This window comes from Sarcophilus harrisii, chromosome 3 (assembly GCF_902635505.1).
Source record: "Sarcophilus harrisii chromosome 3, mSarHar1.11, whole genome shotgun sequence".
Taxonomy (NCBI): domain Eukaryota; kingdom Metazoa; phylum Chordata; class Mammalia; order Dasyuromorphia; family Dasyuridae; genus Sarcophilus; species Sarcophilus harrisii.
Genome location: NC_045428.1, coordinates 377,597,095 through 377,617,277, shown reverse-complemented (window position 1 = coordinate 377,617,277; position 20,183 = coordinate 377,597,095). Strand labels below are relative to the sequence as shown.

Sequence of the window (20,183 nt, the reverse complement as noted above, 5' to 3'; positions counted from 1 at the left end):
TAACAGAACATTTCATCTTCCTCCACCATTACCACAACTTTGCAAAATAGAGAAGGTATACTTATTCCTGTATTTACAGATGAGGAATTGCTCTGGCATCACAGTTATGGATCAGTTGGGTAAGGATATGGACTCAGGGATCAAGTTTCTTTGCATTGTAGAATGCTTATTCTCAAGTACAGAATCCACACAGGAATGGCATCTGGGGAAGTTGGATCAGATCTGGATAGAGGGCCAGGGACAACAGTGAGGGCCACTGCATTTGTAGCTCCTGTGATGAACTTTCCCTGCATTTCAGCAGTTTTGCTTCAGGTGAATCATCAAGTGTCTACCATGTAGAATTGAAAGTGGGCAATTCTATCATTAGCTCCTTGATGGTAGTAACATGCCATTTGGCTAATGTTAATATTAGCTTGGGTAAGGCTGAGAACAAATCTTTTCTTCTTTATGACAGAATATCCCTGTTAATTTCTCTGATTGACATTAGCTGGAAAGTCTTGGTATTATATAGTTCTTAGTTTAGATTATTATTCATTTCTTTGTTTTTCAGAGTTTCTTGGACTTTAATAACAGGTATAATAAATATGGCATGTCACACTTATGTATTATATGTCATTAAAGTATGGTCACATTTTTCATCATGAATAAATCTTTTTTTAAAGTAAATTCAATCCATAGAAAATGTTTAGAGTGAAAATGCCAGTTATTCATAAACAACATAGCTATTTATAACTTGGAAAAAATATTTGGGTTTCTTTTCTTGGTTTGTGAAGCACTTGAAATATCCCCAGGCCTGTGTGACCCTAGGCAAGTCACTTAACCCCAATTGCTTCACCAAAAAGGAAAAAAAAAGCCCCAGACACATTATCCATTGATTGGTTGGTTGCTTGTCAGTAAGTATTTAATCATTATCTCACTGTGAATCAGCTACTACCACCAGTGGTTGGATTGGATTAAATGAATTCTAAGAATTGTTTTTTCCTGCTTTTACAGCTTTGCTCTGTCAGATGAAGCATACAGATCCCTGAGGGACCAAGATAAAGACCAGTGTATTCTTATTACTGGAGAAAGTGGAGCTGGGAAAACAGGTAAGATCATTCTGAATCTTTTTTTTTTTTTTTTTTTTTGGTCCCCTTTCATTCTTGAAGCAGTAAACAGAATGGCTGTGATAAAGGAAAAAAGATAAGGGAGAAGTTAAGGTTGTATTCTGTTGATGGAGGAACTTCAAACCTTGCTGTCCTATTGTGAAGATCTCATTTGTTAGCTCAGCAAATAGTCATTGGATTTTGGAATTGAATAGGACCTCAGAGGTCATCCGATTATACAGATGGAAAAATTCTAGTCCAAAGAGCGATACTTGTCTAAGTCACATGAATAGTATTCGATGAAACTAGACTTGACTTTAAACATTGTTCTTCTGCCTCTAGGAAAGGTACTTTTTTCACTACTCTAGATTCTATGTTTGTCTCTATGATAAATTTGGGAGCTACAATTAACCTTTCTCCAGAATGAACAAATTCATGAGTAACTGAATGACAAAAATCATTTTTAAGTGTTAAGCACTGAGAATACATATAGAAATGGAGACATTTCCTTTTCTCAATATTGCTTATATTCTAATTGGTGAAGATGACACTTAAAACAAATTTCAGCTGCAGGAAAAATGAAAAGGCCCAGAAGTTTCAAGGGGCAGTGGTGGGATGGATGACATGGTCCAGAGGTCATTCAGGTATATAGGTAGTTAAGATAGGTAGGGACTGTTGGGGCAGGGCAGATGGTAGGAAGGATCTTAAGAGACATTGGCAGGGCAGAACCCAGTAACTCTCCATCTCATCAGAAGGAACAAAGCCCAAATCATTCAAACCTAGTAAGAAGTCAATAAGCTGAGGTAAAGGAGTCGGCCAAGGAGAGGGAGGGGGAGAGCACTTAGTGCAGTAGTTGTTCTTCCTACTTCCTGGTCATCTAAGATGGGTTGTGAAATGATTAAAGGTGTCGCCATTGTGTTGGCTCTTTCTCCCACTAGACTGTACTTTTCAGGGTGAATATAGGTGGCTAGGAAGATTACAGTTGATCTAGACTACAAGGCAAATTGTTCAAAGGATGAGAAACACTCAGTATTTAGGAGACAGCATGGTACATTGGAAAGAGCATTTCCTAGAATTGGAGAAGTCCCAAGCTTAAATCCTGTGCAGACATTCAATTCCTGTGTGACTGTGGACAAATCACATACAACTCTCTGAGATTTGTTTTCTTCAGCTATAAAAGTGAAAAACTTGGATTAAATGGCCCTTCTAGCTCTTGATCCTTGACTTCATTATTCCAGTTATTTTAGTTAATATTGAGATTTACCAAGTAATCCCCAAATTATGCAATTCTGGGTTTGGCTTGCATATTTTCTCATTTTATTTTCTAAAGTTTCTTGGATGCTAGTAACACATATATTAACTCCTTCTTTCTAGAAAAAAATCTTTAAGGTAAATGTGTTATTTCCTATTGTGATAATTTTTCTGTTTCCTAGGGATTGAGATTTGATTCTGCATGGTTTTTGCTGAGCATGTAATCTACCTTAAAAGAAACTCCAAATGTTGGGGTCTTCTCTTGTGCTCTCTATTCAGAACATCTCATGTGTTTGATCTTGAATGTAAAACAGTCTACACATGGTCCCCAGCTATACAGGAAAAGACTCAAAACAATTGTTTTCTTCAAAACTGTCAACAGTCATTGTCGGTGAACTTCCTTGATTGGAATGGCGTGGTGGTGGAGATGAGGAGGGGGAAAAAGAGTAGGATGCTGGGGAGAAAATGGCATTTTCAAAACTTAAAATCTGTAAATTCTTGTTTTTCAAAAAAGAATCTGAGTAATCATGAGACTTTTTTGCAGCCTTAAATGAAAAGTATGCATAAAATTTTAAAACAGATCAATCATGTGTAACATACTTTTTAATTTGTCTCTATTTTTTTGGAGAGGCTGCTTAGTTAACTATAACATTTTCCATTTCCACTGACCCAAAGAACAGCTATCACTGGTGTTTCATTCAGTTTCTTGAGCCCAGATAAGATAGTTTTAAGGTTTGTGCTTTCCTTCCGATGCGTGATTTTCTTTTCTAGGACTTTTCCTGGCCTAGTTCATCTTTCTGTTGATACCCAACAGAGTACAAACATTTTTTCCTAATTCCATTCCCTCCTTACAACTACCCAACAAACATTTTATGTTTTTGTTATGTCCCAGGTGTTGTGTGAAGAATGGGGAATACAACTAAAGGCAAAAGACAGTATCTACCTTTGAGGAGCTCACACTGAAATAACTATGAATAATTTATATATAGGATAAATAGGAAGTAATAATCAGGGAAGGCTCTATAATGAAGAAGGATCAGGAGAGGAACTGTGAAGGCGTTAAACTATGAGTAGTTGGTCTTTCTTTTCTCTTCTATTCCCTGAATAGTAGAGGAACAGAGATTTGACAGACAGGGATTTTTAAAATAACCAAAACATTGAGAATCGTAGATTCTAATTATGAAGGAACCTTACTGGTCATCTGCTTCAATGTGTTGCCCAGGGCAGCATCAAGTTCTTTAATTTTCAACAATGGTCATTTTCTTCTGCTTAAATGGTACCTCACGTCTTAATAAAAAAACATATTTGATTATTGAATAGCTAATTGTTAGAATTTTTCATATGGCCAACACAGTTGAGGCAAACTCAGTCCCTTTGAAACTTCTGGCTAGTGCCCTTAGACTGGCCATGGAGGTAGAAGGGAAGAAAAAAAGGAAGAAAGAATGAAAGAAGGAGGAATAAAAAGGAAGGAAGGAATTAAATACTTACTGTGTGCCAAAGGCTGGGACTGCAAATTCAAAAGCCAACATAGTCTCTGCCCTCAGAGAGCTTAGGGCCCAACACCCACAGAAAAGTGGTGACCTTTTTAGTCTGAAAGTATTGAATGTATAAATGGTACCCTATGAATTAGGTCAGTATAAGAAAAATGTTAGAATTCATTTGATCATAGTTCTAGAACTGGAGATTGGTGGGAAGTGGAGGGCAGTAAGCAAATATAGATAACAACAGGAAATAAAGTGAAGGGAATGGCAGGTTCTGGCCTGAAGTAGTGAGATAGATGAAATAGTCACCCATCAAGGTAGTAGAAGCCTCAAGTTAGAATTTGGAGAGATGAAAGTTTGAAAACCATTAGGGCCTGGTTCAGAAACATGGGCCTTAATGTAGTTGTCAAGATGGCCCTACAGCAGGGAGTACTAAGTAGAGCTGGTTAGTTTGCTCTTCTGGCATATGACACTATTTCACCTACTTGAAGGTGGCTGCTGTGTTCCCCTGGAGTCTCCTTTTCTTCTGGCTAAGAAGAAAATGATCCTCTTAGTTCCTTCAACCACTCCATATATGATAATCTTTCCAGACCCTTTTAATAACCTCATCATCTGCTTTGAAATGTGTTGTAACTTTTCAGTGTTCTTAATATAATCTGGCTTCTAGAATTGAGCATGATGCAGATTGGGGTGGAACAGTGGGATCTGGATACTAGTCATCTATTAATGCATTCACAAATCAGTTTTTTTTTTTTAAAAAAACAGTTGTACCATGCTTCTCCCAAAGAGAAGGTCCAGATTTTCTGAACTTGGACAGAAAGGCTCTGTGGTTAGTTTTGGGTCAGCCTCTCATTTGCTGTATAATTTGGGATAAATAACTTAAATATCTTAATCCCTATTTTTCTTTCCTGTAATAGAAAAGAATTGGGATTATATCATTTCTAAAGATAATTAAGTTATTTTTTTTTACCTTGTTCATTTAAAAAAAAAATTAACAAAATACGTTTTCTCTTAGCAATACACACTATTTTTCTAAGGTGTCAAATGATTTAATAATCTGTTCTAGAATTTTACTGAGAATCGACAGTAAACTTCCCAATCTGTGGTATCAGTAATCTCCCTTTTTGATAGTTAAATTTTTCCCAGCAGAAACCTGGATTTGAATGACATTTTTGTTAGCAGTAGTAACTGAATGTTAATGGATTACTTAAATGCTCTGGGACAGCCAGATGATTACAATGACGACTTTAGAGTCAGGATGACCTGAGTTCAAATTCTGTCTCAAACATGTATTAGCTTTGTAGCCCTGAATAGATCACTTAGCCTTGCTCAGCTTCATTTTCCTCGTTTGAAAATGGGAATTATAATAATAACACTTTACAAGAATATCAAATGAGATAATAAATATTTGTAAAGCATGAAAAGGCTTTTCATGCCTTAAGATATTATAGAAATGCTAGTTATTTTTATTGTGTCTAGATGTTTTTTTCAGATTTTATCAATTAAAAACTTTCAAAATAATAAAAACAGTATGACAGAATTAGAAACAGAAAGATAAGGATTCAGATACTACTTTTCACATATACTAATATTGTGACCATGAGTTATTTATGTGGATAACAACAATTAATCCCTTTCACATTGCAACTTTTTCCATTATGGTTCTGATTTATTTGCAAGTCAGCATAAGAAATTAAATGGAAATTTTGGGGAGTTTTGTGTATAAACTCAGAAATGCATAAAATATATGTATAGTATTGTATAATACCAATCCAAATTTTAAAATAAGGTATTATAAACAATCCCATAAAAAAATTTAGACTTTTTGTTGCTTATGAAGATAGTGTAAAAAAACTTTATGTGCATTTTCCAGATTGCTGGGATGCTGTGTCCCCAATCCCTATGATGTGGAAGGGATAATTGTTTAAATATGGTGATGCTTTGAACAGAAATTTGGGAGGAGCCACAGATTTAGGGGGTGAAGATTTTTGAATTTCTTTTTAGATATACTGAATAATTCTGCTTTTTCCCATCTGTTATTTACTAACATTATATTATATGTTGAAATATGTGGGACCATCTCTTCCTATGTTTAACTAAATTTTACATATCTTGTTATCCAGAACCTACAGCTAAAAAGTACCTTTATTTTTCCTTTTGGGCTTTGGCATTTTTTGCAAGTTCATCTTCTTGGTGGTTTTATCTGTTATGATATTATTTTTAAAAGTGGAGTGTGCCAGTTTTTAAAAATCACCAGAGAGCTTCCTCTATAACTATTATTTTTTTCTAATTTCTTTCCTTCTTTCTTCCTCTTGAGGATGACTCACAGTAGTAGAAAGAGAATTTCAACTTTTAGCCCCTTTCATCCTTCTTGAACTTTTTTTGTCTATACTCAAATCATGGGCTTTTATGTGTCTTTCCTTTGGTTTTTCTTTTTCTTTTTTAGGGATGGTGGTTATGGTGGTGGTGGTAGTGGAATCATACTTTTATAATGTCTGGGTGTACCCTGGATTCCTTTTCTTCTTGTAAATCAACTCCAAGATAACATGGCTACTTTAATATAATGGTCACTTCTATATCGCATGCTTATTCTTCCTTATTCGTTATATGTAGTTTTAGTTAAACAAAATGATAAAAAAAATCATATCTCTCTTTCCTGCCTACCCCAATCCCTCATGCCAGGGTTTCAGTTTCTGCCGTGAATTGTTTCTAACATTTTGGCCAGGCAAACATAATTTATTATCTCTAATGTATCAGGGAAACCAGCTTGTCTAATGAACTCCAGCAAGAAAACGAATATAAATATTAATTCAACATGTCATAGGAATAGTCTCCTTCGTGTCTTGTCTTTGTCTTTAGTGGAACCCTTTGTGCTTGCCTTTAGACTCTAGGTTAAACTCACCTTTTATACACTGATCCTAGGTCAAAGCTGCTTGTCCTTTTTATTTTAAATTAGTCATACTCACCTTAGTTTCTAGCTAATCTTCCTTTCTTTCTTTGGAATGTTAGCAAATTGGGCAGTAGTTTGAGGGTTGACTGTCTCACAGAACCCCCCTATTTGCTTATCCTTTCCTACCTCTTTTTTCATATCTCTTCATTTTGAAGAAATAAAGTAGAGATTGCCCTAGAATGTCTTATCAAGCTTTCTTTAATTAGCTTTGTTAGATTCTAAAGTTGAAGATAATCTAAAATTTGTGTCCTGTTGAAATAGAAACACATAGACATATATGTCCCCCCCCAAAAAAAAATGTGGGATTAAATTTGGTGAATAAAAACATGAAAGAGATAAAGCAATTATATAAGGGAAAGTATTTTTAAAGAGGAAATCTACTCTTTTTCTAAGACATTAAATTCCAGATAAAAATGGTCCATACACATTTTGCTTCCCTCTGGAAATAGAGTCTCACTTTACTCTGCTACTTGGGTTCTTTTGAATGAGTTTCAATACTAAAAATGTTCATATCATGTAATTGGTGCCAAACAATGCAATATCTTCCAATAAATTCTTTATTCAGAATGATGTACTTTTATAGCTGAAATCGACTTAAGAGGTCAGCTTAGCATGAGAGAATGGTTTAATATGTGTTTGCTGATTGAGTGACTTCCACTTCCTCTTCTGTAACCTGGACTCTGCTCCTGAGTCCCTTGGCTCTGATACACCAGCTTTTGCCTTATCTTGCTGGGGCCCAAGCCTCCACGCCATAGCAGTATTTTTCAACTCTATAAGACTCCTCCTGAAGGCATGTTGGATAAGTAATAATTTATTCAGATGTGAAAACAGATGGAAAATTTCCTTTCAGGCTTAGCTCTGTGAGACATATGTATTATGTATGTGTTTATTTGCATATTATATCATTCTAGTAGTCAGGATAAAACTTCATGAGGACAGGGACTTTTTGTTTTGTCTTTGTATCTTCTTCTAGGAAAAACAAATCTATTTTCCTAGGGTGTCAAATGATAGTGCTGGACCCGTGTCTTCTTGAGTTCAAATCTGGCCTTAGACACTTGGGGCTAAAAGTTGAAATTCTCTTTCTACTATTATGAATCATCCCCAAGAGGAAGAAAGAAGGAAAGGAACTAGAAAAAATAATACAGTTACAGAAAAAACTCTCTGGTGATTTTTAAAAATCACTTCACCCTATTTGTCTCAGTTTTCTTTTCTATAAAATGAGCTAGATAAGGAAATGGCAAATCACTCCAGTATCTTTGCCAAGAAAACCCCCAATGGGGTCATGAAGACTTGGACATGACTGAAACAATTTTGTTTCTCTAGTGTCTTAACACAGTGATATCTGATTAATGAGGGCTTATTAGGTTGAGCAACAGATGTTTTAAAACATGGAGCATTACCTTCATCCTTGTACTTGGGGTACTTTCTTTTTGATGATCCAGGTATTTGGGAAGGGTCTTCTAGGCCACAACAATATTGCTTGGTGCCGTGCTGCTGCTGTAATAAAAGCAAATCATATCTCAGAGAAAAGGCCAAGTGTTTCCAATTCCAGTGTCCACCCCAAGTGCAAATAGGGTGTAAAAAGTCATTTAGGCAGAAAGAGAGAGAGCAGAGAGAGAAGGAGAGGGGCAAGGTGGAGGGGAGGGGGGGAGAAGAAAGAGAAGGGAGAAGAGTTCAAGCAGCTGCTGAACTCATCAAAATGTTTTGGCTTCAAACCCTCAGTAACTTTGTGCTGCTCTTCTTACATGGTCCCCTTGCACTCTTGGAATGAAAAGATGGTGCCTTGAATTTTTTGAAGCCCAAATTGAATAAAGAGTGGGCCAGGAAAAAGCAAGAAGAAAATGGACAGCTTCATTTTCTGAAAAGTCAAGTCAGAGAGGCAGGCTATTGACCAGGAGCAGAGGACCTTTGTTCAAATCCTATCTCCGGCATTTCTTAGCTGTGTGATCATGATAAAAATGGGGATGATAATACTTGTAGCTATGCCCTTTCATGGTTGCTGTGAGGTTCAGATGAAAGGAAATTCTTTTCAAACATGAAAGTGTGGTAAAAGGGTCAGATGTTATTATTTCACTCCAGAATGACCATGAGAAGACCTTCAGTACATGATTTTTTTTGCCTGTCTTTATATCCTCAGATACTTAGAATCTGGTCTAATGTGCTTTTTAATAATTTATGTTCAAAGAAAGGTCAGAAAAAGTCAGAACTTCCTATCTGCAACATATTTATCATGCTTTTGAATCTCTTAGGATCTACTTAATTAAAACTTTGTTTTGATGTCTTAGCAACTGAGATTCTCATCTTCACTCATCCATCCCCAGTGTATTTTGTTGGTATATGTGCATTTGCTCTCTTTCATGTGACTCCTGTCTTTAATAACCATAATTTTAACCCATTAAGTAAATTGAACATTTTGCTAAAACTTAGAGGTAAAATAAATCTCTCATCCCCAGAAGAATGTGAAGGTTATATATTATGTCACTCTTTCCACACCCTTCTAGGAAGTATATAGAGAGTGGAGATGAAAACAGTTTTCCTGATGCAGTGTAAATTCTCTTTTGCATTATCATGTTCAGATTTATTTTTTAGGTTATAAAGAAGTATATATACCTTGTAGAAGGTTTTCCATTGGCATTAAAGGAAACGGCCTCTACCAGTTTCCTGCAGATTGGCAATCTACAATTTAGAGTTCTGAGAATCAGTGTGTTTCAGGCCAGAGATGGGCTCTTGAACTCTTACTACCATAGCTCTGAGGATCATCGTGAGCATTGGAAAGGACTGCAATAACTCATTATATATAGATGAGAAAACTGAGGCTTAAGCAGCTATATGATTTGCCTAAGTTTATATAGCTAATAATTATTAGGGTTATTAGAGGCTTTAAGAGGCTTGATTTTACAGACAAGGACACTGAGGCACAAGGGAGGTCCAAGGTAACACAAGCTTGTAAGTTTCTGAGGATGGGTTTTGAATGAATTCCAGAGTCTTCCCTAAGTCCAGTACTTTCTCCTGAAGACCATGTGATTATGGATAGTGAAATCTCTTTGAGCCTCAGACAGTTCCCTAAGACTTTTCTACCAAGTCATAAATGGTTGTGATCTGACTTGATGAAGAGAGTTTCCACTCCGACACAGAGACCCTTGATATTGCTGTATTGCTATATTTATATATATATATATATATATATATATATATATATATATATATATGCCTGATTTTTTTTGGGGGGGAGGGGATATATTGAAGAAGAGAATCCTTTCAAATCTTGTTGAATTAAGAAACAGTCCTTTTAAATTCCACTTAGCATATTTTAAAAAAACACTGATATTCCTTCTCAAATGGGTGAAAGATTATTAGATTATGATTATTAGCAAGAAGAATTCTCCTTCTGCCCTTACAACAAGAGTCTTTTCTTGTTATTGCAAAATATATATGCATGTGTATGGGCGTGAGATGGGGCAGAGATCTGTGATTTCATCAATGTGGAGATAACCCCAAAAGAATTGCACATAGGAATCATGTTGTTGTTGTTGTTGTATGCCCTTTGTACTTGAAGAGGACCAAAAGGACATCATGATGTCAAATTGGAGTGAGGGAACAAATCTAGAGCTAAAAGGAACTTCAGAGACCATCTTGTCCATTCCCCTTATTTTATAGGTGAAGAATTGGAGGGTAAGGGACTTGTAAAGGTTTACATAATTTTGGTTGTTGTTTGGTCATTTTTCAATCTTATCTGACTTTTCATGACCCCATTTGGGTTTTTCTTAGCAAAGATACTGGAGTGGTTAGCCGTTTCCTTCTCCAGTTCATTTTATAGATGAGAAAACGGAGGTAAATAAGGTTAAATGACTTGTCTATAGTTATACATCTAGTTAAGTGTGTGAGGCCAGTTTTGGATTCAAGAAGATGAGTCTTCCTTTCTCCAAGCCTGGTATTATATCCACTAGATCCCAGCTTTTTAAATTGGGTTTCACAACCCCATATAGAATCTCACGACTGAATGTGGGGGGGGGGGGGCGCGATATTATGATTTGTTATCAGCAGATGTTATCAGGTGGAAAAAGGTCAAAAGTAGAAAAAAGTTTTAAGACCTGCATTACTCCTCCACCTTGCTGCCCCAATTCACAGCTTAGGAAGTGTCAGAGACCATCTTTTAACTGAGTTCTTTCTAACTTAAAAGCTCAGTATTTTGGTACTACTCCATACATCCCTCTATTATTATAAAATATTTAAGTATTTGTTGAAGATTCTTTAATGATCCTAATAATATATTGGACGTTATAAATAACAATACTCTGCCTAGTTATAGGCATACAGGATCATGTGTTTGACTGATGCCTAACAAAAATTAAAATTATCTGAGAAGTTGGTTTTCAAATAAAGAATTGATAGCTGTGTTCAATTCTTGTGCTAAGTTCATAAGATCATAGATTGAGAACCCAAAAGGGAGCTCATTCAGCCTTCTCACTTTACTGATGAGAAATCTAAGGCCTAGAATATTAAAATCATTTGTTACAAGAGTATACAGAGTAGATGACAGAACAGAAATTGAAACTCTTGTCTTCTTACTCCATAGCCAATGCTTTTTCAACTCTTTGGTCATTAATAGAAATAATTATATGAAGATTTGATTTGGATAAAGTCTTAAGTATTTGGATACCAATCCAAATTTATCTGAACTTTGGCACAAATAGACAAAAAGGAAATTGAGCAGAAAATCTCTTGAGATTACTATTATTTCCTGTTTTTGGAAGGCCTCAATACTCAGAACAGACTGAAAAATTATGTTCACCAAACATTCTTGGATCTTAAAATGCTGCCTTACTGGTTTGTTCATCTTTCTAAATTAGTGATTGTCTCTTGGATTTGAATTTTGAAGATCAGGTATCATACTGAAAAAAAAAAATAATTGCACGAGTTGACATTTTTGGTCAACAAAGCCTTATTTGGAGAAATTACCCGTAAGCTCAGCTTCCAAAAATGGATTGCTAAAAAAACTCCAGACTCTTTGCCTGAAGACATATACCAACCTGAATCTAAGAACTTGTGAACTGAAACTTTAAAATGAGTGCTTCAGAAAATTATCTTGTCATTGGATTACATAAATAGGTTAAATGGAAAATAATGATCATGTTTTCTAGCATTTGAACTAGCCTTTCTTAATTAATGTTTGCCTAAGTGCTCCCATATGATCAGGATTGTAAGATACTGTTTCTTCAAAGGCCGTTTTACATTCTGTAAAATTGAATGCCATTGAACCTATAGGTTAGCTTTGGAATGACTAGAAACCTTTAGCATAGTGATTAATTGCTATGCATAGGTAGCATGCAGACCAATTCTTGGCTAGTGGAAAGTGGAAGTTATAGTTGCCCATGAAAGCTACTATTGGGTATAATGAGCCAAGATCCTCTGTTCTGTGTCACAACTCTAGTGTGCGTACCCATTTCCTCACATCCAAATTATTGCATTCGAATGTTGGTGGGTCAGCCCATCTCAAGTCTCTTCACTCCAATCCATCTTCCATTTAGTTACTAAAATGATTTTCCTAAAATAAAGCCTAGCTGTGACCATGTTACTCACAGACTCTGTCATCTCTAGGATCAAACACAAATCTTCTGTTTAGTGTCAAGAGCTTTCCTAACTTAGATGCCTTCTACCTTTTTTCTTACATTTTATTCCCAGACATTTACTCTTTGATCCAGTAACATTGACCTCCTGGTGCTTCCACAAACAAGACACTCTATCTCTCATCTTTGGGCATTTTTTCTCTGGCTGCCCTTCCCCCCGCCATGTCTGAAAGGCTCTTCAGTTCTCTTGTTGTTGTTCAGTCATTTCAGTCATATAGATAAAACTAGAAAAATGCACCCAGACCAAACTGCTTCCTTCACGGCTTTTCTTGGATCCACCTCTGGATATAACTTTGCCAATTATCTACTAGAGTCTACTGTAGATTGTTTTAGATGCATGCACTATGGTAAAGGTCTCTGGGACCATTGTGTATCAGAGATTGTGTGTTTTCAGTAATTAAAGCCATGTTGCCATGAGGCTTTGGGAAAAAATGACAAATTATTAAGCATCTGTTATGCTTAATAACATAAAAGGGAAAAAAGTTTTTTTTCTTTTTTGTTTGTTTTTAAATGACACATTATCTGCACATAGGTATAATTTATAGCAGAGTAAAATTAGAACAAAGGTGGGATCCAGACAAAATCCCAAGGAAAATTTGAACAGATAGGGAAATTTAATTCTCACTTAGAATTGAGAGCCTATTTTAGAGTTTAAGCAACTTACACGTGATATGTTTATATATTCTTTGCCCACAATTTGTATAGTAACATTAGAAAAATATTGAGTTGATCTATAATAAAATTTATGGAACATTTTACAGTTTGTATAGTACTCTATTCCATCCAATTCATTCAAATATGCCAGCTGGATCTAGAATGTTAATATAAAGTATAATTGATGCTGACTGGCAGCTATAATCATTATATTTTAACATTTAGGCATGTAGCATTTGCTGACTTGTAGCCTGATTTGTTACCTGTTCCATTGCCCAGCTTAGGTATAAATCATAGAGAATGACTGTTTAGGTCACTTTTTACTTTAAAAATTGAATATTTGCTTCTGGCAGAACTGTACAACCATGAATAATCAGTAACATTTCAGTAATTCAGGTTGATTTGAAGAGTTCTAGTGAGCATGGCTAAGAGACTAATTTTGGCAAAATGATATTTTAGATTTTTAAGTACATAAAGTAGCAAGAACAGGATTTACTAAACTGTGGCAGATAACCTGATGGATGTGAGTGCATAGTGAAAGCTATTTTAATGAGTATTTTTAGGACAATTTTAATTAGACTAGTGATTATATCTAATAATAGAGTCTTTAAATTCTTTTTCTTAAATATTCCCTCCAGTACATCTTCCCTTTTTTTCTTTGCAGAAGTGGAGTCCATCGGTGTGGAACATTGCATGTAACATCAGATTTTTTAAAAAAATATGTGGATTAGTTTTGCTACTTCCCTGCATTCCTCATTTTAAAAATATATTATTCTCTGTCATTAAAGATAGACTCTAGGAGGGGATAGAGGAGCAAATGTAGGTTATGTAAAAACAAAAGATAACAATAAAATTTTATTGGAAAAAGTATTTCTTAGGTTTTTGTGCTAGCAATGTTTGTAACATGAAGATCTTACGAGAAACATTTTCTTCATAATCATTTTTACAGTTTAACTTAGTCCAGCTGAATTTATAAAAATTCACTCTATTTGAAAATTTTAATTTTTTAAACTTTTTTGAAAATACAACTATGAATATGCTGCATTTGAAAATGATATGCTTATTTCCTCTCTCCCTTATCCCCCAAAACATTTTATTATTAACAGTACTACTCCTTAAAGAATTTTAAGATTTTTGTTTAACTCATTATGGTGGCTTGATTTTTATTTACAGAAGCCAGCAAACTTGTGATGTCCTATGTTGCTGCAGTTTGTGGAAAAGGAGCTGAAGTAAACCAGGTCAAAGAACAGCTTTTACAGTCAAATCCAGTACTAGAAGGTATGGTTTTTCTATATATGGGTATATTAGGTCTGTTTCTTTCCATTATCAGTGTGGTCCTTATGGTGGAGTCCATTTTAAGAACACTTCAAACACCTTGCATTTTGGGAGGAAAAAAGGAATGAAGTAAGAGAATTTGGACCAAATCCTGCAAAGTAAATAAAGCTTACCCTGGCTACTTTGGACTCTACACTTGTGGGGTGCAGGGAACAGTTTTTTTTTTTTAAGTGAGAGAAACTTGCCCACTCTTAAGTGATTATTTATCTTTCATTTTCAAGGTTAACCATGTAATTTAAATTTTTTTCCAAACATACAAAAATCCAAACCCCCAAATGTAGCTGACATTTGTGGCTTAGATTTGCTGGCTAAGAAGAATCCAACAGGGAAGAATAACATTGCTACAATTTAATTACACATCCATTAAGAACCAGACCCTTGATAAATGAAGTCAAAATTGAAGTAGCACTTTCCCTCAAGGAATTTACATATTACAGGGCAAATGCCCCAGAATTAAGGTGGGAACTTGTTAGCTGACTAGCTGAATTGTAAATGAGTTCTAGATTTTGGATATGAACATTCCAAAGGTTAATTTAATTTGTTCTTCTTGGCCACAAATGTCATTCCTAAACCTGACTATCCATCTTGCATGTGCTTGTACATACAAAGTTCCAGAATGGGTACCCTTAATTCTATAGGAGAGCAAGCAAGAGTTAGGCCAGCATAAATCAGTTATTACTGTTGGAAAAACATCTCAGAGTATATGACATGGGTCAGTACTATCACCTTCTGCTGTTGAGGACAGGGAAGGTAATCTATATTGTCACTGACGGCAATCAGCAGACTTGGAAAGTGAACAATCTTAATGTCATTACTAATCATTGTGTGGATGGGATGGCTCCTCTGTGTTTGAAAAGAGGGGATGACTCTCTCCCCCCAATTTCCAGAGAGAGAGAGAGAAATAATTAGCATAGAAATATTGCTGAAGAGTCGAAGATGTTATTACTGCTCTTCTTTCTTCCTTTTTGGCAGCTTCTATTACTTACCACATCTGAAGCCCATGTAGAGAACTCTTGGTGTAGACATTTCCTTCACTCACATAGATTACTGACTCATAAACTCATAGAAAAAGAGCTAGGTGAGATTTAGGGGCTATATTGTCCAATTCCTTCACGTTGCAGATGGAGGCTAACGGAGGTAAATACAAGGTCACATAGGTAGAAACCTCAGACATTACCAGGCTTTAGGAATGAGCCATACTCCTTTTTTATCTGCAAGATAACCTTAAAAAGTTGCCTGTGGACAAAATGACTAATATGGAAATGTTTTACATGATTGCACATGTATAATCTGCATCAGATTGCTTACCTTCTTAGGGAAAGGTGGGAAGGAGGAGTAGAACTTGGAACTTAAAAAAAATTAAAAGAATGTCAAAAATTGTTTTTACATGTAATTGGGGAAAATAAAATGTTATTTAAAAATATATGTTGATTTAAAAAAAAAAAGTTACTTGTGGGCATTGAGAGGTTAAGTTTTTTGTCCATTATCACACAATGTGTGTCACATGGACCACTTGAACCCAAGCCTTCCTGCCTTCAAGACTGTATTGCTATGGATGGAATGCCAGATCTTTTATGGTTTATCATTCCATTCTTTGGATTTTTCAATTATTGACTTTTCTGTTCCTGCTGAATCATAGGCTGTTGTCTTAATATTTTGTGCAAGGTATGTGCTGTATATTTCCCCGTGCTTATTTTAAGAATGCCATACCTTAAAGTAGGAGCATTGTATGGTCTTGTGGTCTTCCTTTGTGTTTAGAATCCATTCCTTTATTTGGTGTTATTTGAAACTAGACTCGAACCCAGGAAATGGGAGAAATGCATGCAAGTGGGCATGTGTTATCTTTTAAGAGAATGCTCTTTGCTTTCTAACTAGACCAGCTACTGTAAATGAAATGGAGAACAATGAACTTAGAAAAACAATTGAGGAATGTGTCTCAAGCATTTTAGAATAAGAGTACTTGTGTTTGAGTCAGTGTTCCATAATGAAAAGCTTCAGTGTTTAGATCTATGCTTAATAATATGTAACTCAGATTTACTAGATGAAAAGATGATTTATGGCTCACAAATAGTACCCTGAATAAAGTTTTTTTTTGAAATGATTCTTTCACTCACTCCTGACCTTCTCTTTGACAAATTGCCTGTGTCTGTGTGTGTGTGAGAGAGTTCTTTAAGTTAGATCTAAAACTCTGCTGATCTCTTGATTGAGGAGCTATGTATATTCCCACCCACTAAAGTTTGAGTCTTATGAGAAATACCAAAAATGTTAGGTTTTTCTTATCAAGTAAGTCAAAGTTCACTATTATCAGCTCTGCATTTATGAATATCATTAGCCTGCTTGGTAAGTGCTGGGACTCCTACCCTCCTCATCAAGCATGGTTTTTAAATAGGATTTCTTTTCTTTCTTCTACACTAAGAAGTATATTACAGTTGATTTTTAGTTCACATATAGAATTGTTTTGTGGAAGCTGTTATTCTAATATCTGAACTGAATTTTGTCCTCCAAAAACTTTGTCTCAGCCTGCGTTGTTCAGATAAAACTGAAACATTTTTTATGCAAAACAAAGAAGCCAAAGTAAAACAGAATGAGCCTTTCCCTATTGGTTTACATACTGAAATATGATGTTTACTCTTCTCTCCTAATATACCCTTTGGGCCTTTAGTTGTTTGATTACAAAATGGTAGCTAACTTTTTGTAGTTTTTAGTTAGGCCCCAAATCCTCTTTTGCCATCTTTGTAAGTAAAGAAAGAGAAGTAGCATTCATTATGTAGCGAGAAGTGTTTTTGGTGTCCAGAAGATCTGAGTTCAAGTGTTAGCTCTGACACATACTGGCTATGTGACACTGGGAAAATCACTTAACCAGTGCCCCTGCAGAGAGCTTTCTTAAGATTATGAGTTACGGATCAGTTGTTGACCTGTATTGGTTAGAGGGAGTTTCTTTTTTTTTTAATAGTACTTTTTCCCCAAATATATGCAAAATTAGTTTTCAGCATTCACTTTTTCAAAATCTTGTATTCCAAATTTTTCTCCCTCCCCTCTACCTTATCCAAGACAGCAAACAAACATATGCAATTCTTCTAAATATATTTCCCTATCTGTCATGCTGTGCAAGAAAAATCATATCAAAATGGGAAAAAACATGAGAAAAAAATCAAATAAACAACAACAAAAAAAAGGTGAAAATATGCTTTGATCCACATTCAGTCTTTTTAGCTCTCTCTCTGGATGCAGATGGCACTTTTTATCACGTCTATTGGAATTGCCTTGAATCACCTTATTGTTAAAAAGAGACAAGTCCATCACAGTCAAAAATCACATAATCTTGTTACTATATACAGTGTTCTCTTGGTTCTGCTCACTCTACTCAGCATCAGTTCATGTAAGTCTCTCCAGGCTTTTCTGAAATCAGCCTGCTTGTCATTTCTTATAGAACAGTAATTCCATTACATTCATATAGCATTATTTACTCAGCCATTCCCCAACTGATGGGCATTCACTTAATTTCCAGTTCCTTGCTACTACAAAAAAGGACTGCTACAAACATTTTTGCATATGTGGGACCTTTTCGTAGAGGGAGTTTCTTCAGTGGATGTCCCCTACATCCATGAAGTCTCAGGTCCAATACAAATAAAACAACAGCAAAACCAACCAAATGTAAAACAGTTAAATTGGTTTGATGTTTAAATTACTTGTCTTTTGCAAGTAGGAATTGTTTCCTTATTTTATTTGTATCTCTACTATCTAGCTTGCAAGCATTTGATTATTAAGTAATTTTAAGATTAAACTATAAGCTTTAATAACTTAAACCTACCCTAAGACTTCTGTGTCACTGTATTAAGAATTTGTTTATTGATAGTATCTAGATTTTTGAGCTTCTCTTGTCTTTTTCTTGCATCTTTATGTTCACATTTTTTCTTTCCTAGAACATATCACTAGGACATTATATGACTTGGTGATCTTCTTAACATCTCATCACCCATCTGATATTTCTAGGGCTGTACTAGAGGGGAAGTTTGGAAATTGCTTTATTTTCTTTTTGAAACTATTAGAATGAGCTCAAGCTCAGATGAATCAGTTGTCTCTCAAAAGAGTTTCATACATACTCCAGAAATTTTTACGTATTCCATAGGAATAGAAAATAACATAATTTGTGGCATGATCTATATGTTTATTGTAAACTGGTTGTCAGTCAACTAGTATTTCTTAAGTGACTACTCTATGCCAGACAATGTACTAAATGATAGCGGAGAATTTTGTCTCTCATTCTGTCCTTGGAGGACCTTACTGAGTTATCTTTAGTTAAATACATGCTTGTCTTTTCCATTTAAAATCCATGAACTTTTGGTCTTTTTTGTGGTCTTATAGCCTCTACCCAGTGCTGCTTCTTATTTATATTCATTAATGATGAGAGAAAGGCATTGTTACTGAACTTTGACATTACTAAATTGACTAATATCAGACCTTAGAATCACTGAAATAAGTGACATCTTATGAAATATAGTGAACGCTACTCTGCTCCCTAACCTGGAAATTTAAATTAATAAAAAGACTTGCAAATTTTAGACACTTTATTTAAAACTTTCCAAACTGGACATTTCCAAGTTAATTTCATGGGGAGTTTTAAATCATTAAAAAAATGTCATTGCTCAGACTCCTCAGAATATGGCTGAGTTTTTAAATAAGATGTTTATATTTTGATTTTCCTATTACAGCTTTTATTATAGTTTGGCAACATCTTTTAATCATGACAAATTATATCTTTTTTTTTTCTACAGCATTTGGAAATGCCAAAACTGTGCGGAATGACAACTCCTCTAGATTTGTAAGTATTCTGATATACAGAAGAATTAATGTTGTTGAAAATGAATGACATGTTTGATATTGTGTATATATGTGTATGTGTGTGTGCATGTTTGTGTACCTTTAAAATATAAAGAACTCTGTTGAAATGCTGATTAGGATGGGGATAGCTTTGATCCTTCTCATTTTTTACCCTGTAATTCTTTTTTTTAGAAAGATAGCAAACCAGGTTTATGGCTTTGGAGATTAGAGGTCTTGAACTTTCTCTCATTGACTTTTCCAGGGACCTTGCTTTTCCTCCTCTTCTTCTTCAACTTCTTACTTTATTCTTCTAATTTCTCCCTTCTCTTCTTCTTCCATCTACTTCTTCCTCTTCCTTCTGCTTTTCTTCTCTTCAATCTTCTCCTTCTTTCTACTCCCTCTTCTTTTTGCTCTTCCTTTTCTATTTTCCCTCTTCTTCTACCTTTTTTCTCACTTTCCTCTTCTTTATCCTCCTCCTCTTCCTCTATCACCTCCTCCTCTTCTTTCTCTCCTCTTCCTCTCTCCTTATCTTATGGATGAGAAACCAGGACCCAGACAGATGAAATATTGGCACTAAATTAAGACAGTATAGTGATAAAGGAGACTCTAAAACTCAGCTCTTACCAAAATAGTTGTTCTTAAACTTAGTTCTTGTGTCCTTTATTCAGAAAGGTGGTTTGGTTACCTTTTACTCTTAGGTAGAGTTCACAGGTCTTAACCTGACATAAAAAAACCTCCAAAATATGGTGCCATCTTACTTTGAATCCTTCTCATGTTACTTTCCAGTCCTTTAAAAACTTTCTTCCATGTCCTCTAGGATATCGCACCATTGGCCTTCATGTAGTTTCTCACACACAGTTCTCTATCTCCCAACTCTGCTACCTTTTCACTGACTACCCCATGCTTTTCCTCCTTACCCCTATTTCCCAGCTTCCCTGGTTTTCATTAAGACTCGGCTTAAATTCTACCGTCTTCAGAA

General features: G+C 35.3%; 1 protein-coding gene across 5 annotated transcripts in view; it reads left to right on the top strand.

Annotated features, from left to right (window-relative positions):
• MYO1B (myosin IB) overlaps positions 1 to 20,183 on the top strand; it is a 197,362-nt gene that overhangs the window by 94,765 nt on the left and 82,414 nt on the right. For all 5 annotated transcript variants that reach the window (XM_023499351.2, XM_012544877.3, XM_012544878.3 and 2 more), the window contains exons 4-6: positions 994 to 1,088; positions 14,222 to 14,326; positions 19,159 to 19,205. In XM_023499351.2, coding sequence (XP_023355119.1) covers positions 994 to 1,088; positions 14,222 to 14,326; positions 19,159 to 19,205 — 247 coding nt within the window. The remainder of the gene's footprint in view (positions 1 to 993; positions 1,089 to 14,221; positions 14,327 to 19,158; positions 19,206 to 20,183) is intronic.